The 20,426-nt window shown below is 46.7% G+C and overlaps 1 protein-coding gene across 6 annotated transcripts in view; it reads left to right on the forward strand.

Annotated features, from left to right (window-relative positions):
* The window catches only part of TMCO4 (transmembrane and coiled-coil domains 4), a 45,509-nt gene extending 25,139 nt beyond the window's left edge, over positions 1-20,370 (forward strand). For 3 of the 6 annotated variants that reach the window (XM_054085643.1, XM_054085641.1, XM_054085642.1), the window contains exons 12-14: positions 376-493; positions 4,068-4,185; positions 18,348-20,366. In XM_054085643.1, the coding sequence (XP_053941618.1) occupies positions 376-493; positions 4,068-4,185; positions 18,348-18,815 (704 nt within the window). In that variant the 3' untranslated portion in view covers positions 18,816-20,366. Of the gene's footprint in view, positions 1-375; positions 494-4,067; positions 4,186-18,347 lie in introns of all 6 variants that reach the window. The other 3 variants (XM_054085639.1, XM_054085638.1, XM_054085637.1) reach the window with 3 other exon arrangements.
* Positions 20,371-20,426: the final 56 nt, after the last annotated feature.

Genomic DNA, 20,426 nt, shown 5'->3' on the forward strand with positions numbered 1-20,426 from the left:
CAGTTTGATAGATTATCACTTAGTGCTGGCAAACGCTTTCATTGTCAGTAGTTCCTAATCAATATTAGGAATTTGGGTATTTTCTGCTTCCTGTACAGGTCATGTTTTCATGAACTCAGCTTTAAGGACAGATTGTAGGAAGAGTTTATTTTGCTTAATGTGTGACAGTATTTGCTCACTGTATGGAATGTCCCATCCCTTTCACCTGTTTCAAAGTACAATGGTTCAGCTCTCTGCAAACCTAGACCAATGGGTGAGTGGAAGGGGCTTCCCACAGCTTTGCTGCTTGAACTGCATCTTCCTGGACTGACCACTTCTCCTTCTTACATAGTTTCTAACGTCTTCAAAATCTGAGCTGTTCTGCTTTCATCTTAGACTCACAAGGGATCATTGAAGATGTGGTCTTACTGGGAGCTCCAGTGGAAGGAGAAGCCAAGCACTGGAAGGTTATCACCAAAGTGGTGTCAGGCAGGATCATAAATGGCTATTGCAGGTCTGTACATGCTCAGTCCCCTGCTTCTTATTCCAGCGACATTTTGAAATGATTTTGTTTATTTATCCCTTTTAAACGGTTTGTAAGTGGGTATTTGTTCAACTGGTCAGTACCTTGATTCAGTAGCACAAGAGACAGCAGTGCCAGAGCCTCCTCCCTCCAGGGATCTCTCCGTCACATTAATTGGAGATGACAGGCTTCAGAAGCCAGCTGAAGGCTGCTCTGTCTTCAGCCCTTGACTGCTGGCAATGCACTGGGAGCCTGAGATGTTCGTTATGTAAGTCCCGTTCACATGGTGACAGTGCTCTATCGCCTTGGAAGCCTAAAGCTGGGTCAGTGTGTTTGTGGGCATGATTTGATATATTGTAAGGCCTCTTTAAATCTCAGCTTTTTGTAAGGGACTATTAAGTTCACTGACAATTAAAAGAATGTGAATTAAAATCTATAAAAGCTCTGAAATACAATTTAATGAGGGCTACATATGGGAAAGATGTGAGAATTGCAATGGAGGAGAAAGAGCTCAAATAAGCTGAAGAATGTTTATATCTAGACTTAGTTTCTGGTCAAGATAATCCACACAAACAAGACATTTTATGTACAAAGAAGCTATAGCCAGAATAGCTGTAGCAAATTTACTAAGGATGTGAAAGAATAGAACGGTTACCTTGAAACCAAATATCAGCCATTTAAAACTGTGCGGAGAGCTGCTGTGCAGAGTTGTAAGAGAACTTACAACAAGAGCTGCTGCATGACAAGAGAAAGATTCAGAGGGACGAAACAGCTGAAGCAATCTTATAGAAGTCATTAAGAATTCGAGTGACAGAATCAAATCTAATGACTGTGTATTGGAAGACAATTGTGATGAGAACCCTGCTTACCAGCACAATTAGAAGAGGGGAAAATAAAATGAAGGAATGAAGCAGGGAAGATTAAGAGCATGGAAAAATAAATTGAGAAATAACCAGGAAGAAGATTAGCAAAGGACATGTAACTGCAAGTCAAGACAGCTTATAAAGCTATGAGCTCTCAGGTCAAGGACAGTTGAAATGCTGGTGGTGCTTTCCATGTGAAGGTACTGAACTAAATAAAACAATTGGAAGCATTCAAGTTTAAAACAACAAATTATTAATCTTATCTGCCAGTTAGGCTGAAAATTGTTGGATTTGTCCTTTTGGATCACAGGAGGTTCTACGGATGCTGGACATGCACACTGGTTACAGTATTCCTTCCTGTGAAATAAGGAAAAAACTCCTTGTCAGTGCTCCTTGTGTTCCTCCTAGAAGCCGTCAATGACAGTAGTTGTTGCATGCAACTGAATTTACACTGGACCATAGACGATCAGAGAGGGCTACAAAGATGATCCAAGGGCTGGAGCATCTCTGCTATGAGGACAGGCTGAGAGAATTGGCGTTGTTCAGCCTGGAGAAGAGAAGGCTCTGGGGAGACCTTAGAGCAGCTCCCAGTGCTGAAAGGGGCTCCAGAAAAAGCTGGAGAGGGACTTTTTACAAGGGCATGGAGTGAAGGATGAGGAGGAATACCTTTAAATTGGAAGGGGGAAAATTTAGACTGGACATTAGTAAGAAATTCCTTATGATGAGAGTGGGGAGGCCCTGGCCCAGGTTGCCCAGAGATGGGTGGCTGCCCCATCCCTGGAGGTGTTCAAGGCCAGGTTGGATGGGGCTTGGAGCTCCTGATCCAGTAGGAGGTGTCCCTGCCCATGGCAGGGGGGTGGAACTGGGTGGGCTTTGAGGTCACTTCCAACCCAAAGCATTCTGTGATTCTATAATTCTATGAATACTTTTTTCTCCCTGTGTTAGACAAACATAGATTTCACTGCAAAAAGCTCAATGTATTCATTTCTTATAATATACATAAAACAAGATCCTTTTATAGCTTCAAAGCCTGCATGTGCTGTTGTTTGCACATCTGGGTGCAGTAATTGAGTGAGTCTTTGCCTTGGTGAGCCTATGTCTTGAACACTGAATGAAAAATGATGTAGAAATCGTAGCTTGTTGCTCACAAATAGGAAGCAGCAGTCAAGGAGCCTGTCAGGAAATATTCCACTGCACTGGTTCTCTACTTTGCCCTCTGAAGCTGAATTTGAGTTAGCAGGGGCAGCTGGAAGAGGTAATGAGAGTACGGAGCGTTTATGTGAAGGTATGAGATAAGAGGTTATGCAAACATGCCATGACAGGACTTCACCTGATTCTGATTTCTCTGGTCACCTGCTTATACAAGTTGTGGCCTCATTCTGTCACTTTAGGAGTAACTCTATTTAGGTCAGATGAATTACATCGAATAAAACTCTGCAAGATCAGATGTGGACCCGATGTGTTGGGCTTCATCCCAGTGCAACTTGTCTCCTTCAGCTTTGAGGTCTGAAAAGACATAGAGTGTGAAAGCTAGCTGTTAAAGCTGTCCCATGCGATTTCACAGCAGGGCTACGCATTCCTACTGGGAAACCTTAACCAAATTAGTTCAAACCGCTTAGCTTTTGAAAGAACCCATACGTGGGCAGTGTGGATATGGTGCAAAGATTTTGTAGAGCTCTGTGTAGACTTAGAGCTTCTAGCACAGACCATTTGGGAGTAGAGAGCAGCAGCCAGAAATGGTGACCTGTGCAGGTGGATTTCACCTCCTGCTGTCACAGAGTATGAACATTACTTGCATCCAACTTAAATCTGCTCAACAGAGCATAGTGGCATGTACATGCCCTGGTTTTAGGCTATTGCTCAGCTCAGGAGAAGAGGTTGTGCGTTTCTGAAGGCTACATCGCCTTCTTTCATCACACTACACTCTACCATGAAACTATCACAGTGACTTATGAAATTCTTCATGTTGAGCGTGGGGAGGCACTGGCCCAGGTTGCCCAGGGAAGTTGTGGCTGCTCCATCCCTGCAGGTGTTCCAGGACAGGCTGGATGGGGCTTTGAGCCCCCTGATCCAGTGGTGATTTGTCCCTGCCCATGGCAGGGGTTGGCACTGGATGAGCTTTAAGGTCCCTTCCAACCCAAACCATTCCATGATTCAATGATTAACTTACAGCATATTTTACAATGGGAACAGACTCTTCCCAGTTCTGTCATTGAAACCCTGTGTTTGTACAGTTACCTCTAAACCAGGTGCACCCAAAGGGGCTTTTGTAGTCAATATTTACGTCAACAACATCGATGTTGTAGGCCTCATCATGTGTACAGCTGCCTACATGCTGGTGAACCTCTGCCTGTTAGCATACTGAAAAGATTAAATATCTGAATGCATCATAATCTCTAAGCAAGTACAGAAATAAATAGAAGGGTCAGATTTTTAAACCTGCTGCACATAACAAAACTGCGCCCATGAACCAGGACACACAGGAATCAAGATTAAGTACAGACTTAACTCTGCTCTGTCTTAGGAACCTGCCCTGAATTCAGCAACTGCTCTGATTCCTATGTCCTACAAAGATGCAGCAGGTCTTGGTGCAGACATCACTGCTTCCAGGCTCTCCTACTCTCCCCATGATTCAAGTAGTCACACGTTGCGCTGGTTTGGGAACAGTATTTATTCACGCTCTTCTTCTACTCTGCTCCTAGGGGAGACTGGCTGCTGAGGTTTGTGTACAGAACCTCCTCTGTCCAGCTCAATGTTGCAGGCCTCCAGCCAGTTGACTTGGATGACCGGAGGATGGTAAACGTGGATCTTTCATCTGTTGTAAGTAGTGCTTACTATATCCTCGTTATTTTTCCATCAGTCCTTTCCTTGCAGCAGTGTAACCTCACAGTCATTGATTTGGGGAAAGTGGGATGCTGCAGAGAGGACCTCTATATCCATTGTCTCTCTTTCCTTTCTTTGAGATAACTCTCATCTCGGACTTCAGTAGAGATGTTGTTGGCCCAGCTCAGAATTGAGCAAAATAATGGGAATTTGCTTCTCTGGTTGGACAATATTTGGAGGTTTTTGATTCTGAAATAGCTCATACTTGAGACATAAAATGCCATTATTGTCCAAGAAAGACCAAGCCCCGGATCAGCAGGTAGGTCAAATCAGCAGCTGGGAAGAGTACTCCACCCAAGAGTGTTGAAGGAGCTGGCAGATGTCCTTTCCAAACCCCTATCCATTATCTTCCAGAGGTCCTGGCTGACTGGGGAAGTTCCACTAGACTGGAGGCTGGCTAGTGTTGTGCCCTACAAGAAGGGTTGCAGGGAGGATCCGGGGAACTACAGGCCTGTCAGTCTCACCTCGGTGCTGGGGAAAGTCATGGAACAGGTGATCTTGAGTGCTATCATGAAGCACATGCAAGAGAACCGGGTGATCAGGCCCAGTCAACACGGGTTTACAAAAGGCAGATCTTGCCAAACTAACCTGATTGCCTTCTGTGACAAAATCACTCAACTACTGGATGGGGGAAAGGCTGTGTATGGAGTCTTCTTGGACTTCAGTAAAGCCTTTGACACAGTTTCTCACAGCATTCTGCTTCAGAAACTGTCAGCCTCTGGCCTGGACAGGCGCACACTCTCCTGGGTTGAAAACTGGTTGGATGGCCCAGAGAGTGGTGGTCAATGGAGTTAACTCCAGCTGGAGGCCAGTCACAAGTGGAGTTCCTCAGGGCTCAGTACTGGGTCCAGCTCTGTTCAATGTCTTTATCAATGACCTGGATGAAGGCATCGAGTGCACCCTCAGCAAGTTTGCAGATGACACTAAGCTGGGAGGAAGTGTGGATCTGCTGGAGGGTAGGGAGGCTCTGCAAAGGGATCTGAACAGGCTGGACCGCTGGGCTGAGACCAATGGCATGAGGTTCAACAAGGCCAAATGCCGGGTCTTGCACTTGAGGTACAACAACCCTATGCAGCTACAGACTGGGGGAAGAGTGGCTGGAGAGCTGCGCGGAGGAGAAGGACCTGGGGTAATGGTTGACAGCCGACTGAACATGAGCCAGCAGTGTGCCCAGGTGGCCAAGAAGGCCAATGGCATCTTGGCTTGGATCAGAAACGGTGTGACCAGCAGGTCCAGGGAGGTGATTCTCCCTCTGTACTCAGCACTGGTGAGACCACACCTTGAGTACTGTGTTCAGTTCTGGGCCCCTCACCACAAGAAGGATGTTGAGGCTCTGGAACGTGTCCAGAGAAGAGCAACAAAGCTGGTGAGGGGGCTGGAGAACAAGTCTTATGAGGAGCGGCTGAGAGAGCTGGGGGTGTTTAGCCTGGAGAAGAGGAGGCTGAGGGGAGACCTTATTGCTCTCTACAACTACCTGAAAGGAGGTTGTGGAGAGGAGGGAGCTGGCCTCTTCTCCCAAGTGACAGGGGACAGGACAAGGGGGAATGGCCTGAAGTTCCGCCAGGGGAGGGTCAGGCTGGATATCAGAAAAAAATTCTTCACGGAAGGAGTCATCGGGCACTGGCAGAGGCTGCCCAGGGAGGTGGTTGAGTCACCTTCCCTGGAGGTGTTTAAGGAACGGGTGGATGAAGTGCTTAGGGACATGGTTTAGAGAGTGTTAGGAATGGTTGGACTCAATGATCCAGTGGGTCCTTTCCAACCTGGTGATTCTATGATTCTATGAAACCTGGAGGTCAAACACATGACTGTGGAGCACGTGCAACCCACAGTCTTATCTTGGTGGAGCCTTAACACTGTTCAGGTTCATGCAAGGGCAAGTTCATAGGCCTTGTACCTTAGTCTGCATTGACGCCATGGTGCAGAAACCAGTCTGTAGTTACAGAAGCTCTGTGATAGCAGTGGCTGGTTGGCTAGATCCAGACCTGGACTGCTGCTTTTTTGGAATGTAGGTCTCCAGGAAGCAGGAAGAGATTCACCTGCATGTCTGGTAGACATTTAGTTTCCTCAGAGCTATCTGGTGTCATTAATGATAAGCCACTGTAGTCTATATCTAGCAATATTCGACTCAATTACTGTAAGCAAACTACTGATCTCATTGTCTTCTGTTTACACATGAGAGAGCTCTTCCACATAAAATCATGCAGAACTTAGCTTGTGCATTCATATTCACAGTAAATCTAGGACACGCAGCCTTGTTTTTTCATATCTTAGTCTTTGAACTCATTTTTCACTCCCTGTGAACTGGACTGAAAGATGCTCAGGATACTCCTGTGGTCGTTGTTCCTGCCACAACTCGTCCCAGATGTCCCCACAAGCTGATAGGGACTGTCAGCATTGTGCAGGAGCCAAAGGCACTTTTAAGTGCTTTCAGATTGTTTGGAGCAGCAGCCTGGTGAGCCTATAAATGCCCAACAGTTACCAGCTCGTTTCATTCATTATAACTGAGCTATGTACAACCCTTGCCAGGAACACAGGTCTCAATGCTGTGCAGATAAAATAATGACTTCACGGAACAAAATGTAGGCTTCCCAGAAGGAAGTGGCATAGGAAAGGCTTTTAAACACAGTCCAGCACTGTAGCTGTTCTTGTATCTTTGTATCTTGTATCTCCCTGGGTTGCCTTCAGCATTTCCACAGGCCCCACATCCATTTTCTCCCATCCCCAGAGCTGCCATGGGTCACTGGCAAGCCGTGACATCTGTTGCTGGCACAAAAAGGAAAATGGCCAAAGCTGACTTGCAGTGCTGGCATTGGGGTGATGTTTTACTCTCCTTTTGACTTCTCTTCAGAGCCCCTCTTTCTGTTGACCTTCTGCTTCCTGAACTATGAAATCCCTGGAGTCCTGTAGGTTTTATTGTCCCTGGCTCGCGGCAGCCTCTTCATTTTTCCCCCAGAGGAGCAATATTTCCATTTCAACTACAAAAATAATGGTTGCAGAGCTGCTATCTGCTAATCGTCTATTGTTGTGCATCTGTATCTGTGCTGCATGATACCAAGAGACAATCCCAGTGGTGTTCTCATTCTGGAAAGAGCTGCCACTTTCACTTGCTTAATCCTGCTGCAAAGCACTGGGCAGAAAGAAGAGCAACCCCGATGGGGGGAAGAACTTAGTGAAGTAAGTGTCATTCTCTTGATCCATTTTCCAGACCATGGAGCTTTATGAAAAGGCATTCAGTGCTTTCTGATGAACATTTTAAAAGTAAAAGGAGCAAGAACAGGGAAGAAAATATTCAGGGACAATATTTTTTCAACTGACAGGATGGCAAAGGTATTTTTTGCTGCAAATATAGTGCAGTAGAATGACAGAAAGATATACCAGCTCCATGCCTGCAGATGTGCTTCCTGGAGGTCCCTGTGCATCTCCTGCCAAGGATAAGAAAGGACAAGAAGTGACAGAAGGATAAAGCGTAGATGATACAAAGATGCGCAGTGTGAAAATAGGCAGGCAGCCTCAGTATTTTAGGCATCTCTCAGTCCATCTATGATAAAAACTGTACTGGAGCCAAAGGGCTTGGTTCTCTTTGCTGTGGTAGCATCAGAATCCTCAAAGGAGTGGAAGAGTAAGAGACCTCAGAATAAACAGGATTTCACCTCCAAGGCAGTTATTGCACGTCTCTCTTCATTAGTGTGTTTTTTATCTAACTGTCAGTAAAAAAAAATGAGCTAAAAGCATCCTCCCACTCAGCAAATGTGGCTATCAAAGCCTTCGTCATGGTTACAATGGGACTGATGGATTCCGTGGATTTATTTGGCAGCACCTGTTATAGCAACTGGGGAAGTAATTGAGCTGTAGTGTATTAGGATGATTGCTGTTTGTTCAAATATGAGATTGTGGATTACATTTTGCATTAACATTTAAATATTGCAGCAATGCTCAGAGTCTGAACCTAGGCTGGACATTTTCACGGAGGCTCACAGTCAAGAACAGGTGCTGAAGTTTCTCTGGGCAGTTTTACGCAGCAGAAGCCAGGGATGAACTTGCAGTCTTAGGAGCAGTAGGAATGCACGGCTGGAAGTCTGGTAGAGAGCATGGCTCGTGACAGTTATTGCAGAAGTCAGTACTGTTCCTTCGTTAGTCCAGCGTGAAAATTATCTTAAAGACCTTCAGACTATGATTAAATTTTGCATTCATTTTAAAACTCCATCCTTCCACAGGCTTTCAATGGCAACTAAATTCTCCTTTTCTTATTCTTCATCAATTATTTGTCTGGATGGCAGCCACCTGACTACTGCTGGTGCTCACTGATTCCTGCAAAGGCAGCACAGGGTAGCACCAACAGAGAGCAAACCCCTCCTTGTCCAAACCCCTGCCGTGCCAGGGCTGCTCTCTGTGCTGCCCCAGACTAAAGGTACTCTTACCTCTAGAGCAGCCACTGCAATGATAGCTAGAGAAAACACGCTAATACATTTCACAGCCACGTTCTTCTCCTGCAGCATCTCTGCAAACAAGCAGAGCTTCTCTTTAGGATAATCCCTATCACACATCACCTTTGTGTTTTCCGTCTGCCATACCTCGAAAGCTTTTTACCTGTTCTTTCCTTTGCTGCTGTAACTGAGCAGTGGGAAAGCTCTTTTTATGGCAATGATTAAAAACCAAGAATAACTGATCTCACTTTCCAAAAGGTCTCTCGGAAGAGGGGCCTGGTGTACCCATTATGAGGGAAGGCAAACACACTCAAGGCAGGTACACGGCGTGCACAAACAGCATAAGCAGATGAAAAGTCAGGCTTCTTTCCCCAAATGCTTTAAACTGTGTTTCCCCACCCACCATGTTCCCAAGACTTGCAGCACGTAATTAATTGTGGTTATGAAATGTGGATTAAGAACCCTGGGGAGTTCAGAAGGAAAAAGGTTGCCAATGTCTCATTACACTTGTTTCCCTTGTTTCAAACGAGCAGTGCCACCTTTCGCAGGGACAGGCATGAACAAGAGCAGACGGGCAGCAGGCAGGAGCTGAACTTAGCATCAGGAAGTGGCTCAAAGGTGCCTGGAGAGCCTTATCTCACACCCGGGGGACATGCAAGTTTTTTTGGAAACAAATCTCTTTGTCTGCTAGGCTGTAAGGACACAGGGATGATTTCTTCCTCTTTGCATGTCCCTGCAACTCTGAAGTGATCAGTGGCTTCGATTGCTCCAAGAATCACACATTAACTACATATTAAATACATTTTCCTTTTGGGATTCAAGCAGAGGGTGCTGGCAGTGCCAATATGTTACATGAGAGGAAGAAAGTGAGAAAACTTTTCCAAAAAAGTACAAATGGAGCCATTTTAAACTTGCAGTTTGGTTTTATTTGTGGCAGACAGACGTTCAAAGGCTGGTATTGCCTTAAATCAACACAGATGTTTTGCTTGGCCCGGATGTGTTCTTTGGAAGTCTGGGGGTATTTAGCTGCTTCTGAAAGAAAACTGTTTTTTAGCTCTCCTTCAGCCTTTGTTTTGTAAGCCTGGTGCCAAAATTCACACACACGCTGCCACTCAGGAGCTGTGTGCCTGGCACATAAGTATATCGGTTCATGGTGGGTTTCTACACCATCTCTATGAGCTCTCACAGTCTCTGGACACCACAACTACCCTGGGCAAAGCTGAATTTGTGGGACTGCACCCTGCTCCTTCAGAAAAGCTGAGTTTACCAAGTGCCAAATTCTAGAAAGACTCACAGGGAAAACATGTTTGCATGAAACACATGAAACGGCACATGAAATTTGCTGTTCCATTTGAGCAACCAGCAAAGTTTTGATACCATTACATCTTTCACCCATGGAGCTTAACAATTTGCATCACTTATCACCTTTTATAGATCTTCTCTTGCACTTTACACGTTAGAGCACCTTGCACCTTGAAACAGGACCGTTCTTGCAAAGTCAGACATTGCAGGCTCCATTCCTGACACGTTTGCAGTGAACAGGTCTGTAGCTGTTGATTTCACAAGCAGTTGTCCTGAGCTCAGAATCTAGTTGAGCAAAACTGACAGCAAAAGCAGTGGGACTTTTCCCTAAGTAGCGTTAATAATGCTTGATTCTGCAGGGATGGCTGCACAAAGCCTGGTAAGGGGAGCTGAGGAGAGAGAATTTCACTTTCTATTTCCTGTCTTATGTAGCAACACAAATGCTAGTTCTGTATAATTTTTGTGTTCAATTTTGAGCTTCATATCTAACCTCTTCAGCTGATATGAAGATAAAATAGGAGGGGATTCTCCCTCTCTGCTCTGTAAAGAGCTCACCTGCAGCACTGCATTCAGTTCCGGAATCCTCAGCACAGGAAGGACATGGAGCTTTTGGAGCGAGTCCAGAGGAGGCCACAGACATGATCTGAGGGCTGAAGCACCTCCTGTACAAGGAGGAGGTTGATGGAGTTGGGATTGTTCAGCCTGGAGAAGAAAAAACTCCAGGGAGACCTTAGAGCAGATTCCAGTAGTGAAAAGGGCTCCAGTAAAGCTGGGGAGGGGCTCTTGATCCAGGGGTGCAGAAATAGGATGAGAGGGAGTGCTTTTGAGATGAAAGAGGGGAAGATTGAGATGAGATCTTAGGGAGAAATGTTTTGCTGTGAGGGTGGGGAGGCCCTGGCCCAGGTTGCCCAGAGCAGTGGTGGCTGCCCCATCCCTGGAGGGGTTCAAGGCCGGATTGGATGGGAGTTGGAGCACCCTTATCCAATTGGAACTGGATGGGTTTTAAGGTCCCTTCCAACCCAGAACATTCTGTGATTCTATGAAAAATCAGTTGCAACGTCCTATTAAAAAAGTGTTAATCAAGGGGACAACTGAATCAGCTTACACATTTTGTATGTAAGGTTTTCTCCCGTTGCACAGTTTCCGCTAGCATGTTTGAGATTTCACTGTACAACAGCACGGTTATTGATATTATCTGACTGTAGCTGATCACTGCCTGCTGCCCCAGTGGCTGTAGGGTACAGTAAGGTCTCAGACTTGCTGCAGATCCTGGTGTGGTGGCTTTGGAGGAGATTGCATTGCTAAGGAGAGATGGGGCACTACTCCCCAACACTCAAAACTTCTCACACAAGCATGTTATTACCACCAACTCCTAAAGGATGAGTAAGCTGAGAATAGGTCAGTGTCCCCAGAGAGGGCAGAAACTCAGTTAACCAAGTGATCTTGTTTTGTGGAGCAGAGCTGAGAGGCTGGTTTGAAAGCCACAAGGATGGAAACATTTCAACTGCCAAGTCTTGTGTACTGGTGGAGCAAGATGGGGAGAGGGAAGATGAGCTGTCCTTTTCGGTGTTACAGAGGAATTCTTCTCTGCTGCAGGCAGGTCTTGTGAAATCATACTGATTATGGAGACCAAATCTTACCTCAGTCTTTTGATTTGAAAAACTGGACTCAAAAAATTCTCAATAATCCTGGCTTGATCAGTACAGCAGAGGGTTTGGGTCACTACTGGTCTGCTGTAGGTTATAATGTCAGATATCTGGGCCCTCTAAGCTGGTTTTAGGAACACTCCAGTTCGATATAGCAATCCAGTGTTTATATTTGGGGATCTTCCCCAGGGAAGCAGTCACAGTGCCAAATGTAACAATATTCCAGAAGCATTTGGCCAATGCCCTCAGCCACACGGTGTGAATGTTGGGGTGTCCTGTGCCGAGACAGGAGTTGGAGTCGATGATTCTTGTGGGTCCCTCCCAACTCAGGGCATTCCATGATTCATTCTATGATTCTATGATCTCTTTTCCTCTGCAGCCCAGAAGATTATGTTCAAATTATTCCCCACAATAATGATATGTACAGTTTATGTTGGGTGTTGTAAAATATTCTTTGTAGAATCTCATTTATATGATTTCCACTTAGATTAGCACCAAAAACTAAGTGTTTTACTATAGCCACCCTAAAAAGTTGCATGTTTGATACAGCTGGAAAGGTTCTCGAGTGTTCAGACACCAACCTGAGAGCTGAAGAAATCAACCAGTCCCACTTCTGGCAGTTGTTAGCAAGAGCATCAGCAGAAATTAGTCAAGACCAGCTCTGCAGACGGTTAAAAATACATGGCAGCTTCTGTCCCTTTGGCTGGCTGGCCTGGTGTGTGGAGCACACCGCCTGTCAGCACAAGGACATTGTGAAGGCGCCTTTCCCCTGAAACGCTTCCAAGGGCTCTCTTACTAATTGAGAATTGCTGGAGCTCCCTTGTTCTTTTTCCTGCCCATCGTCGCTGGTGCTCTCTGTCTCACCTTCTCAGGGCTTCAGACTGCAACCTTATTTCCTGCAGTTTCTTCCTCTGTTTTCTCATTTTATTCTGCATTTCACTCCTCTCTATCATCCATTCCTCTTGGAAAGGGTGAAGGAAAATTGAGAGTAAAGCTGGCAGAGTTTTTCAGCAATGAGCAAATCCAGCCAAAAACCCCGGTGTTTACTCAGAATTTTCAACATCAGTATTCCCACAAAACCTAGATTTTATGGAAAAAGTCCTTGGACAAAGTTACTGCTTTGGTGTGAAATGGCTTGAGCACTGTTGGAGGGCAGCATCCTACAGTTATTGTCCCAGAGGGGAGGACGATGTGATCAGTGAGTTGAGGCTGAAAGGTGAGAGCACGTAAAAATTAGCCTTGCTCAAGAAATGTCGCTGTAATTACAGGAAAACTTTTACCAGTCATGTTTTTAAAGCAGAAGGAAAATAAGAATTGAGTGACTTCATGTATTCATGAAGAATGAATAACTGTAACGAAGGGGTGATTTAGAAGCAAAGCCAGTAGCTTCAGGTGAATCATGCCCCAATCTTTATTCCATCAGGTTTTCAGACTTTAAGGAGGGATAATGCAAATGGCAGTGGCAGTATTTTCAAAATTAATCCAGCTCTATAAAGTTTTTCTCAAGTCTGTTTTTATTGGCATCACATCTGCTGGAGGACTGCTGATGCCCAGGATGTACCTGCAGTGCCAGGGAGGATTCGCCAAAGGTGCCAAATTCATGGGTTTTAATTAATGCATCTAAGTTGCAGGTTTTGAATCAGTGGGCATGTTCACTGCTCTCACTTGATGAAAACGTTTCCCATGAACCCAAACAGAAGAATTTCATTTCTATTTTAACTTAATGCAGCCACAGCCTCTTTCAAGGTTCATTTAATCTTCTGGTTCTCAGTACAGGAATCTGCTCTGCCACTGCCTTTGCCAGGTCCAGCTGTATTCCCCAGCCTGGGCAGCATTAGGTCTTTGCTGTCAGCTTTCAAAAAACTGTGGAAAACAGACAGAATCATAGAATGGTTTCATTTGGAAAAGGCCTTTAAGATCACCGAGTCCAACCATCGATCCAGCCCTGCTAAATCTGCTACCAGACCATGTCCCAAGTACAACAACTACTCATGTTTTAAACCCTTCCAGAGGTGGTGACTCAAGCACCTCTGTGGCAGCCTCTGCTAATGTGGGGCATTTTCTGCCAGGCTGAATGCCCTCGATCATGCAAGATGGACCCAGCCCTCTGAATTAAGGCTTACGCTGACATATGGGAATAACTGTGACCTGAGGAGCTGCCAGCTTGGCAGCTGAGCGTGTTTTGAGTGGTAAGCTGGCATAGCTTGGGAGCCCTGTAATCAATCCATCTTTGTACCATCTGAAAGAGGAGGGCTGCATGGCTTTGGAGGTGGCACCCAGAACGGAGGAGTTTTGGAAAGCACCAGTGGCATTTGAGTTTTTCCCTCCTTTACCATTGTTACAGGCTGGCAGTTGCTTTCAGAGCACAGAGCTGCACTCTGGTTCTCATCCTGAATGACAAACTCACTGCCCCTGTTGGAAATGGAGAGTAAACCCAAGAGCAAACTGATGCGAGTGCTCTGTTGAGCTCTGACACTTGAGGCAGTTTGCACTGCATTATCTGTGGACACAAGGTGTCTGACACACCTGGGAAGGAAGGGCTGCTGGGAAGTGAAGTGCGATTATTATCTGAGCTTCAGAAACCACTGTTAACCCTTTTCACGCCACAGAAAACAGCATTTTTTATTAAAACAGTTTTGTCAAAAGGCAATCCTGAAACTGTGATGCCCTGCGAGGCAGTCATTCCTAGTCCTGCTGAAATAATGAAGCTCTGGAGAATTGTTTTAACTCAAGAGTATGTGTTCTTGCATGATAAAGTTACTCTTTGGACCTGATGGACTCAACAAATCGAAGAGGTGGAGTTCTCAGCCATATTAATGACTTAGGCTCCTGCAACCTGCAGAATACCTGTGAATCCTCTGCTCCTGCTGCTGCCTCACTTGCTCCTCTCAGTTCTCCTTCAATCCATAGGATGTTTGGGCAGGGAGAGCAGGAGGAAGGCAGAGCCCATCTCCTCTGTCCTTTGTCTCTCCCTACAGGCAGCAGAGAGGCCAAGGGACTTTCAGCTGAACTCCTGCAGATGATGCAGCCCTGCAAAGCAAACAGCTCTGCGAGCTGTGCTGGGCTTTGGAGCAGTGTGTGCTCTTTGCACTGGCTGCTGAGTATCAGTGGAGGAGCTCTTGTGGAAGGAGACTGGACAGGGTCTTAAAACAGTTGGCTCTGGAGTGAACAAAGTCTTCTTCTGCCTTATCAGATTGTGCTACCAATTGTTGTGATGGAGAAAGAGTCATCCCTGTGCTCACACCATAGAACCACCAGGTTGGAAAAATCCTCTTGGATCATCAAGTAAACCTACCCTCTGCCCATGGCAGAGCCCGGAGCGTATGTAGTCTCCTTTCTCCCAGGTCCTTTCTCTGTCTACCACTGGGCAGAACCCCCAGGCATCCCCTTGGGATTATGGGCTACCCCTTGGGTTCCTACAGCTGAAAACCTGAGAGAAGCAGCAATTTTCCCTGACCTGATCTTCTTAGAGGGATCCTGGGTTGGTGCTTTATCTGTTCTTCCACCATGCTGGTGAAAACCAAATGCAAAGGCAATTGAGAGGAGCTGTGAAGATTGCACCGGCTTACCACTAGCTGCAAATTGATTCCATTATCCCCCCCTTCTCAGCCACACTGATCTTCCGTTCTCTGTTCCTCTCCACTTAGAACTTCTGTCATTACTGTGGAGAGCAGCATCTGTGCTGCAGACCTCACTCGGTGCGGCGACCACTGCTGGGCTGGCTGCAGGCCCAGGTGGACATCAGTTGTTTTCAACACCCCTGTCAATCGAACTGTGTTTTTACAACACCACAACCAGAGGCTCTTACCGTTCCGAGCAAAAAGGTTTCTGTTTGAATTTAGCAGACACAGCTGATTATGCTTAATGACAGGTTTGACACTTTGGGGTGGATTTGAACTTGAAAACTTTTCTAAACTGTCTGAACTGAGGGCTCCTCTCAGCTGCCTGAGCAATCCACTGAAACAATGCTATCTTCTTTGGTCCTTTGGAGATCTTCCTGCCCAGTGCTGTCCTCCATCAGCCTTGTTTTCCAATGAGTCAAAGCAACCATAAAATCAAATACCACAGGGGAGAAGTCACCTAAGCACACTGATAAACCTGCTTTCATTGCCTTGTAAGAAGCATAAATATTATTTGCTTTGGTTACAAGAACACTTTTCTATTCCATTTATTCTGACTTTCTTCCTGTACTTTGTTCTGACAAATACTCAAACAACTCTTTATTTCCCTTTAAATTTTTTATTGTCCCTTACAATACTTTAGATGGTCCCATCATTCTCCAGCAGACCCTGACCAGGGAAGGAATTCAGCTTTGCAGATTGCCGACTAAAACAAGCTTTTGAGAGATGAAATTGCTGATTTTTTCCACCAGGATGGCTTCACAGATTTAAAGGGGCGAGGCAATTTGTTCCGTGTTGTTTTGCTAATGGCTCAGTACTTAAATGTCACAGTATGGCAGAGAAAGAGTCTTACCTTCTCCTACCTTCTAGGGGCTGGCATTGGTCTGGTGGTGTGGAATCCTCTCTGGACTATCCTGGTAACCTAAGGGTGTGTCCTTTGAAGGGATTTAGTGGCATTAGCAGACCTGCAGGCAGGGCCAGACTTTCAGGAGGTCTCAGCTTCTCTTTCAGTTGCCTGAGGAAAACTCTTCAGAATTGCTCCTACCCAGTGTCTCTCAGTGACTGCAGTGCTCAAGGAATGAATTCCTCATGGTTTTAGTGGAAGCTGCTGGATACTGAGGAGTTATGAAAAATCTGGTCCTTAGGGTGGCAAAGGAGATGATGACTGGGTCAGGGATCAGGCTGAGTGATCCCCAGCACTGACCTAGACAGGTTGATGGGAATGACTGGAGAGCTTTCAGAATATAGCAAACCAAGAGACCTCATCACTCCCTCCCAGAATGTCCATTCCCTTCTGGTTTCTCTCTCTTTGCCCTATGCTGTGTTCATTTCATTCTTTAGCAGCAAGTCCCCCTGCTGAGCACTAAAAGTCCATACAGTTTCAGAAAGCAGTGTACAAATCTTAACAGCCAGTTCATTAGTCCATCAATGGATATTTTAATTAACTAATCTGTTCAAAACATCAAGAGCCTGTTGAGCCATCTGGACTGATTAAAGTCGCATATTGCATTGCAAATGTGCTGATTAAATCCTTCATTTTGCTCCAATTCCTAAGTGCGTCCAAATGTTACCACTTGAAAGCTGCTTCACTCAGCTAGTTTAGGAGGGTTGAGTTATGCTCCTGCATGAAGAGAAGCTCACTTTAGGGTTGGGTAGAGGTGTGATGGTAGTCGCCGTTGCTGGCACAATGAGGAAGGACCACCCATGCACCAGTCAGCTTGTCTAACAGTGAGCAGAGAGGTGAGTGGAGGGCCCAGGGCTGTGTTTTTTTGCAGAACACTGGTGTGAGGAGGCAGCCCCTTGCTGGGGCAGTGCTGCACTGGGCAGGGAAGCAGGAAACCTGAGACTGTGCTTCTGGGTATTCCCTGCCGTGGAGATTCCCTAGTTCCTAGCATGGTCTGGGAAAATAAGAGGTGGTGATGTCTGAGGCAGCTTCTTGACTGGATGAGGAAGGTTTTAATCTGTCAGAGTTTACCAAAGATGCTAAAGTATCATAGGATGCAAAAATTATGAGGGTGGCGAGGCCCTGACATAGGTTACCCAAGAAGTGGTGGCTGCCCCATCCCTGGAGGTGTTTAAGGCCAGGCTGGATGGAACTTGAGCAACCTGATCCAGTGGGAGGTGTCCCTGCCCATAGCAGGGGGTTGGGACTGCATGGGTTTTAACTCAAATCATTCCATGATCCTATGATCTCTGCTGGAATTTGTAAGGCCAGCTGGTGCACACAGCATCGAAATGGCCTCACCTCAGCCTGACGGCACTTCTTTTCACAGAAAACCCCGCTATAGACCCGTCTCGTGATTCTTTGTTCACAGGCACTTCCTTCCAGTTTGGCTGTGAGTATAACAGCAAAGGAGGCTGAAGGCTGGTCTGTAGTAGGATCTCAGGTGTTGTTACTCACAAATGCTCTCTCTGCTCATGCAGGGCATCTGGGCAGGGAAGGCAGTGTCTGCCTTTCTGTCCAGGCAGTCTTTAGCGTGAGACAGTCACCACTGCAGAAGGGAGGTTCTATCCCTCCTGTGCCTTGACTGACCAGATATGTTCCAGCATCCATATTTGGATTGGCGTGGGTTGCACGTATGGTTGACTTTAATTTGGTTTCTAAACCCTTAACTCTCAGGCTCTCAGTTTTATGTAGTGTGGGACAGATCAGTGCACCTTCCAGCCAAGAACCCTGACACAAGTGGTGAGATTCAGCCACTGTATCCTAATCTTTGCTTTTACCAGGGAGCCAAGTGACAGGGAGGACAGTGATTTAGTAGAGAAGGGGGAGCTGAACTAAGAAAACTCATCTCCTTCCTGGGCATCTCTCACCATGACTGATCACTTCCTCTCTCACCCTTGTGGCACCCAGGAGCTGGGATTTGTAACTCATCAGTGTCCAAGTATTTAAACACGCATCTCTGAGAGGAAAAGCAGCCCAGCAGCAGTGTGTGCCACAGAAGGTGCAGCCATGGTTATTCAAAGGACAATTGCCTTTTTCAGACCTCATTCTTTCAGTCTTTCAGAGCTAAAACCAAGGCTCACGGCAGTGGTGGCTTTTGATGGACTTGACTGAGCTGAGATCCCCACCACTTCCCCACTAACAGGACTCTTCTTCCTTGCAGGTAAATGGCCACCTGGACTACATGAAGCAAATGGACACGATACTAAAAGCTGTGGGCATTAAAACCAAGGAGTGTCAGCTGGAAGAGAAGGGCATCAGCAGCCTTTTCTCCCCTCTAGCCAAGAAGTCACAGCAGGCAGCGGGCAGTGAGGCTCAGGAAGTGGAAAACACTGTGCATGAAGAGGTGTCTGACAGTGACTGCTGGTCCTGGGCACCTGCAGAGAGCACCAGCCCGAAGCCAGAATGCTTGAGCTCTGCACCAGTGCAGCCAGTGATTCCTGATTTGCTGGCTCCACCAGACACCATCAGAGATGCTGACCTGCTGTGCAGGAGAGAGGCTGTCCCAGCCAGCCACGCTCAGCACCGTGATTCCCCTGTGTGTCTCCTGAGAGAAACCTCACTATCCTGCCCTGACTGTGTAGGCAATGGGGACAGCAAGAATCAGGCAGTGGGTGAAGGAGCAAATTAGAGCTCTTTGTGTTGGGCAGAGATGCTCAGACAGTACTAAAACTGCTTCCAAAGCACCGTCCGTTGCACTGGGATTGCCAAAGGAGTATCGGTAGAGCCAGCAGGGCTGGAGCTGCAGTTTTCAGACCCTCCCGCGAGCTTGGAGCATGGCACTAGTGTGGTAACGGATCAAAGCATTGGGAGCAGTTACCCGTGGCGTCTCCCACAGACAAGAAAGGGCTGACTCCTGCCTGAATCAGCATTGCTCCTCAGGAAGCAGTGGCACTTCCCTCCTAACACAAACCGGGTTTATTCCTGAGGGAAGCAGCTGTCACCATTGGGGACTGTGTCTCTGCTGTATAACTCCCAGGTAAACAGGCACTCCAGGGGCAGTCTTAAGCACATTGCAGATAAAAGGGCTCATCTCAAGGATGTTAAAATCGGTTTTTCTTCAGTGGTTGATTTGGGCTTTGGGTTCCATGGGAGCAGGGCCTTGGCAGGCTCTGTGTGCCCAGCTGCATCTCAGCATCTGCACTTTGGCTCTGCTAACGCAGCAGGCAAAAGGCTCTAGCTACCTGGCTTCTATCCCCATCCATGGCTGGTTTGCTGCCAGGGCTTGGGAGGTTTCTGCTTGACAACAGTTTCCCTGCCTGCAAGATGAGGGTGGTGAGTGTTTGAGGCCGCGTTAGAACCATACTTTGAGTCCCTAGGTGAAAGGCAGCAGAAGAAACAGTGGGCTTTTTATGATTTATTACTTTGTGAAACTTCCTCCCAGGCTTTGCAAGCCAGCAACCCACAGAGACTTTTGCTTTGTGTCCTACACACATTTCCAGCCTTAAAAGCCCCCTCTAGACACATTTTTAATTGTCTTAGAATAAACCAGTAGTTGGCATAGGATAAACACAAATCTGTTTGATTTCTGCCTCCTTCCATAAAAGCGATTTAGCATCCGCTTTCTTCTCCCCAGTCCCAAACTGGAGGGAAGGACCGTGCTTTCTATCCCCTGCCATGCCAAATCTTCCAAAACCGTATGGGACTGATCCACAGCTTCCATAAAAGATCCTTTTCTGATCTGTTTTGCTGCTTAGCCCAAGAAAACAGTCTAGCAGGAACATGGCCGAGGATAACCCCCCTTCTGAGAACACCTGCTTTAAAACATATGCTGGATGCAGTCAATACCGAACCACAGCCAGGTCTGGAGGGTCTCGGTGACTCACGAGAGGGGAAATAGCGTGACTGCAGCTTCTGATTTCAGTTCACATGAAGCTCTCCCCCTCCGTCCCCCTTCCAAGAGCTGGTTTAAAACCCAGCTCTCCATTCTGTCCCCAGCTTTCTGCAAGCCTTACCTATGGATTATTTCTCAGAATGTGGAAAATGTGGCTGTTTCTGGGGTGGCAGTGTAACCTGGCCATGAGCAGCTCTGAGTACAGTGCCTGGCTTTTACTCTCCCCAGTTCCTGCCTCTGAGGGGGCTCAGACCTCTCGGCTCTGATTCTCCAGTGGTGCCGCGCTGCAGAACGACGGGAGCTGTTGATGGGACAGGCTCTGGGACCCGACAGTGATGGGGCTGCTTTGCCAGCAGTCAGCGTTGATGCTGCTGGCAGCAGGAAAGGGATACAGTTTCTCCACCGCAT

Source organism: Cuculus canorus, chromosome 21, assembly GCF_017976375.1.
Source record: "Cuculus canorus isolate bCucCan1 chromosome 21, bCucCan1.pri, whole genome shotgun sequence".
In the NCBI taxonomy this organism is placed as follows: Eukaryota; Metazoa; Chordata; class Aves; order Cuculiformes; family Cuculidae; genus Cuculus; species Cuculus canorus.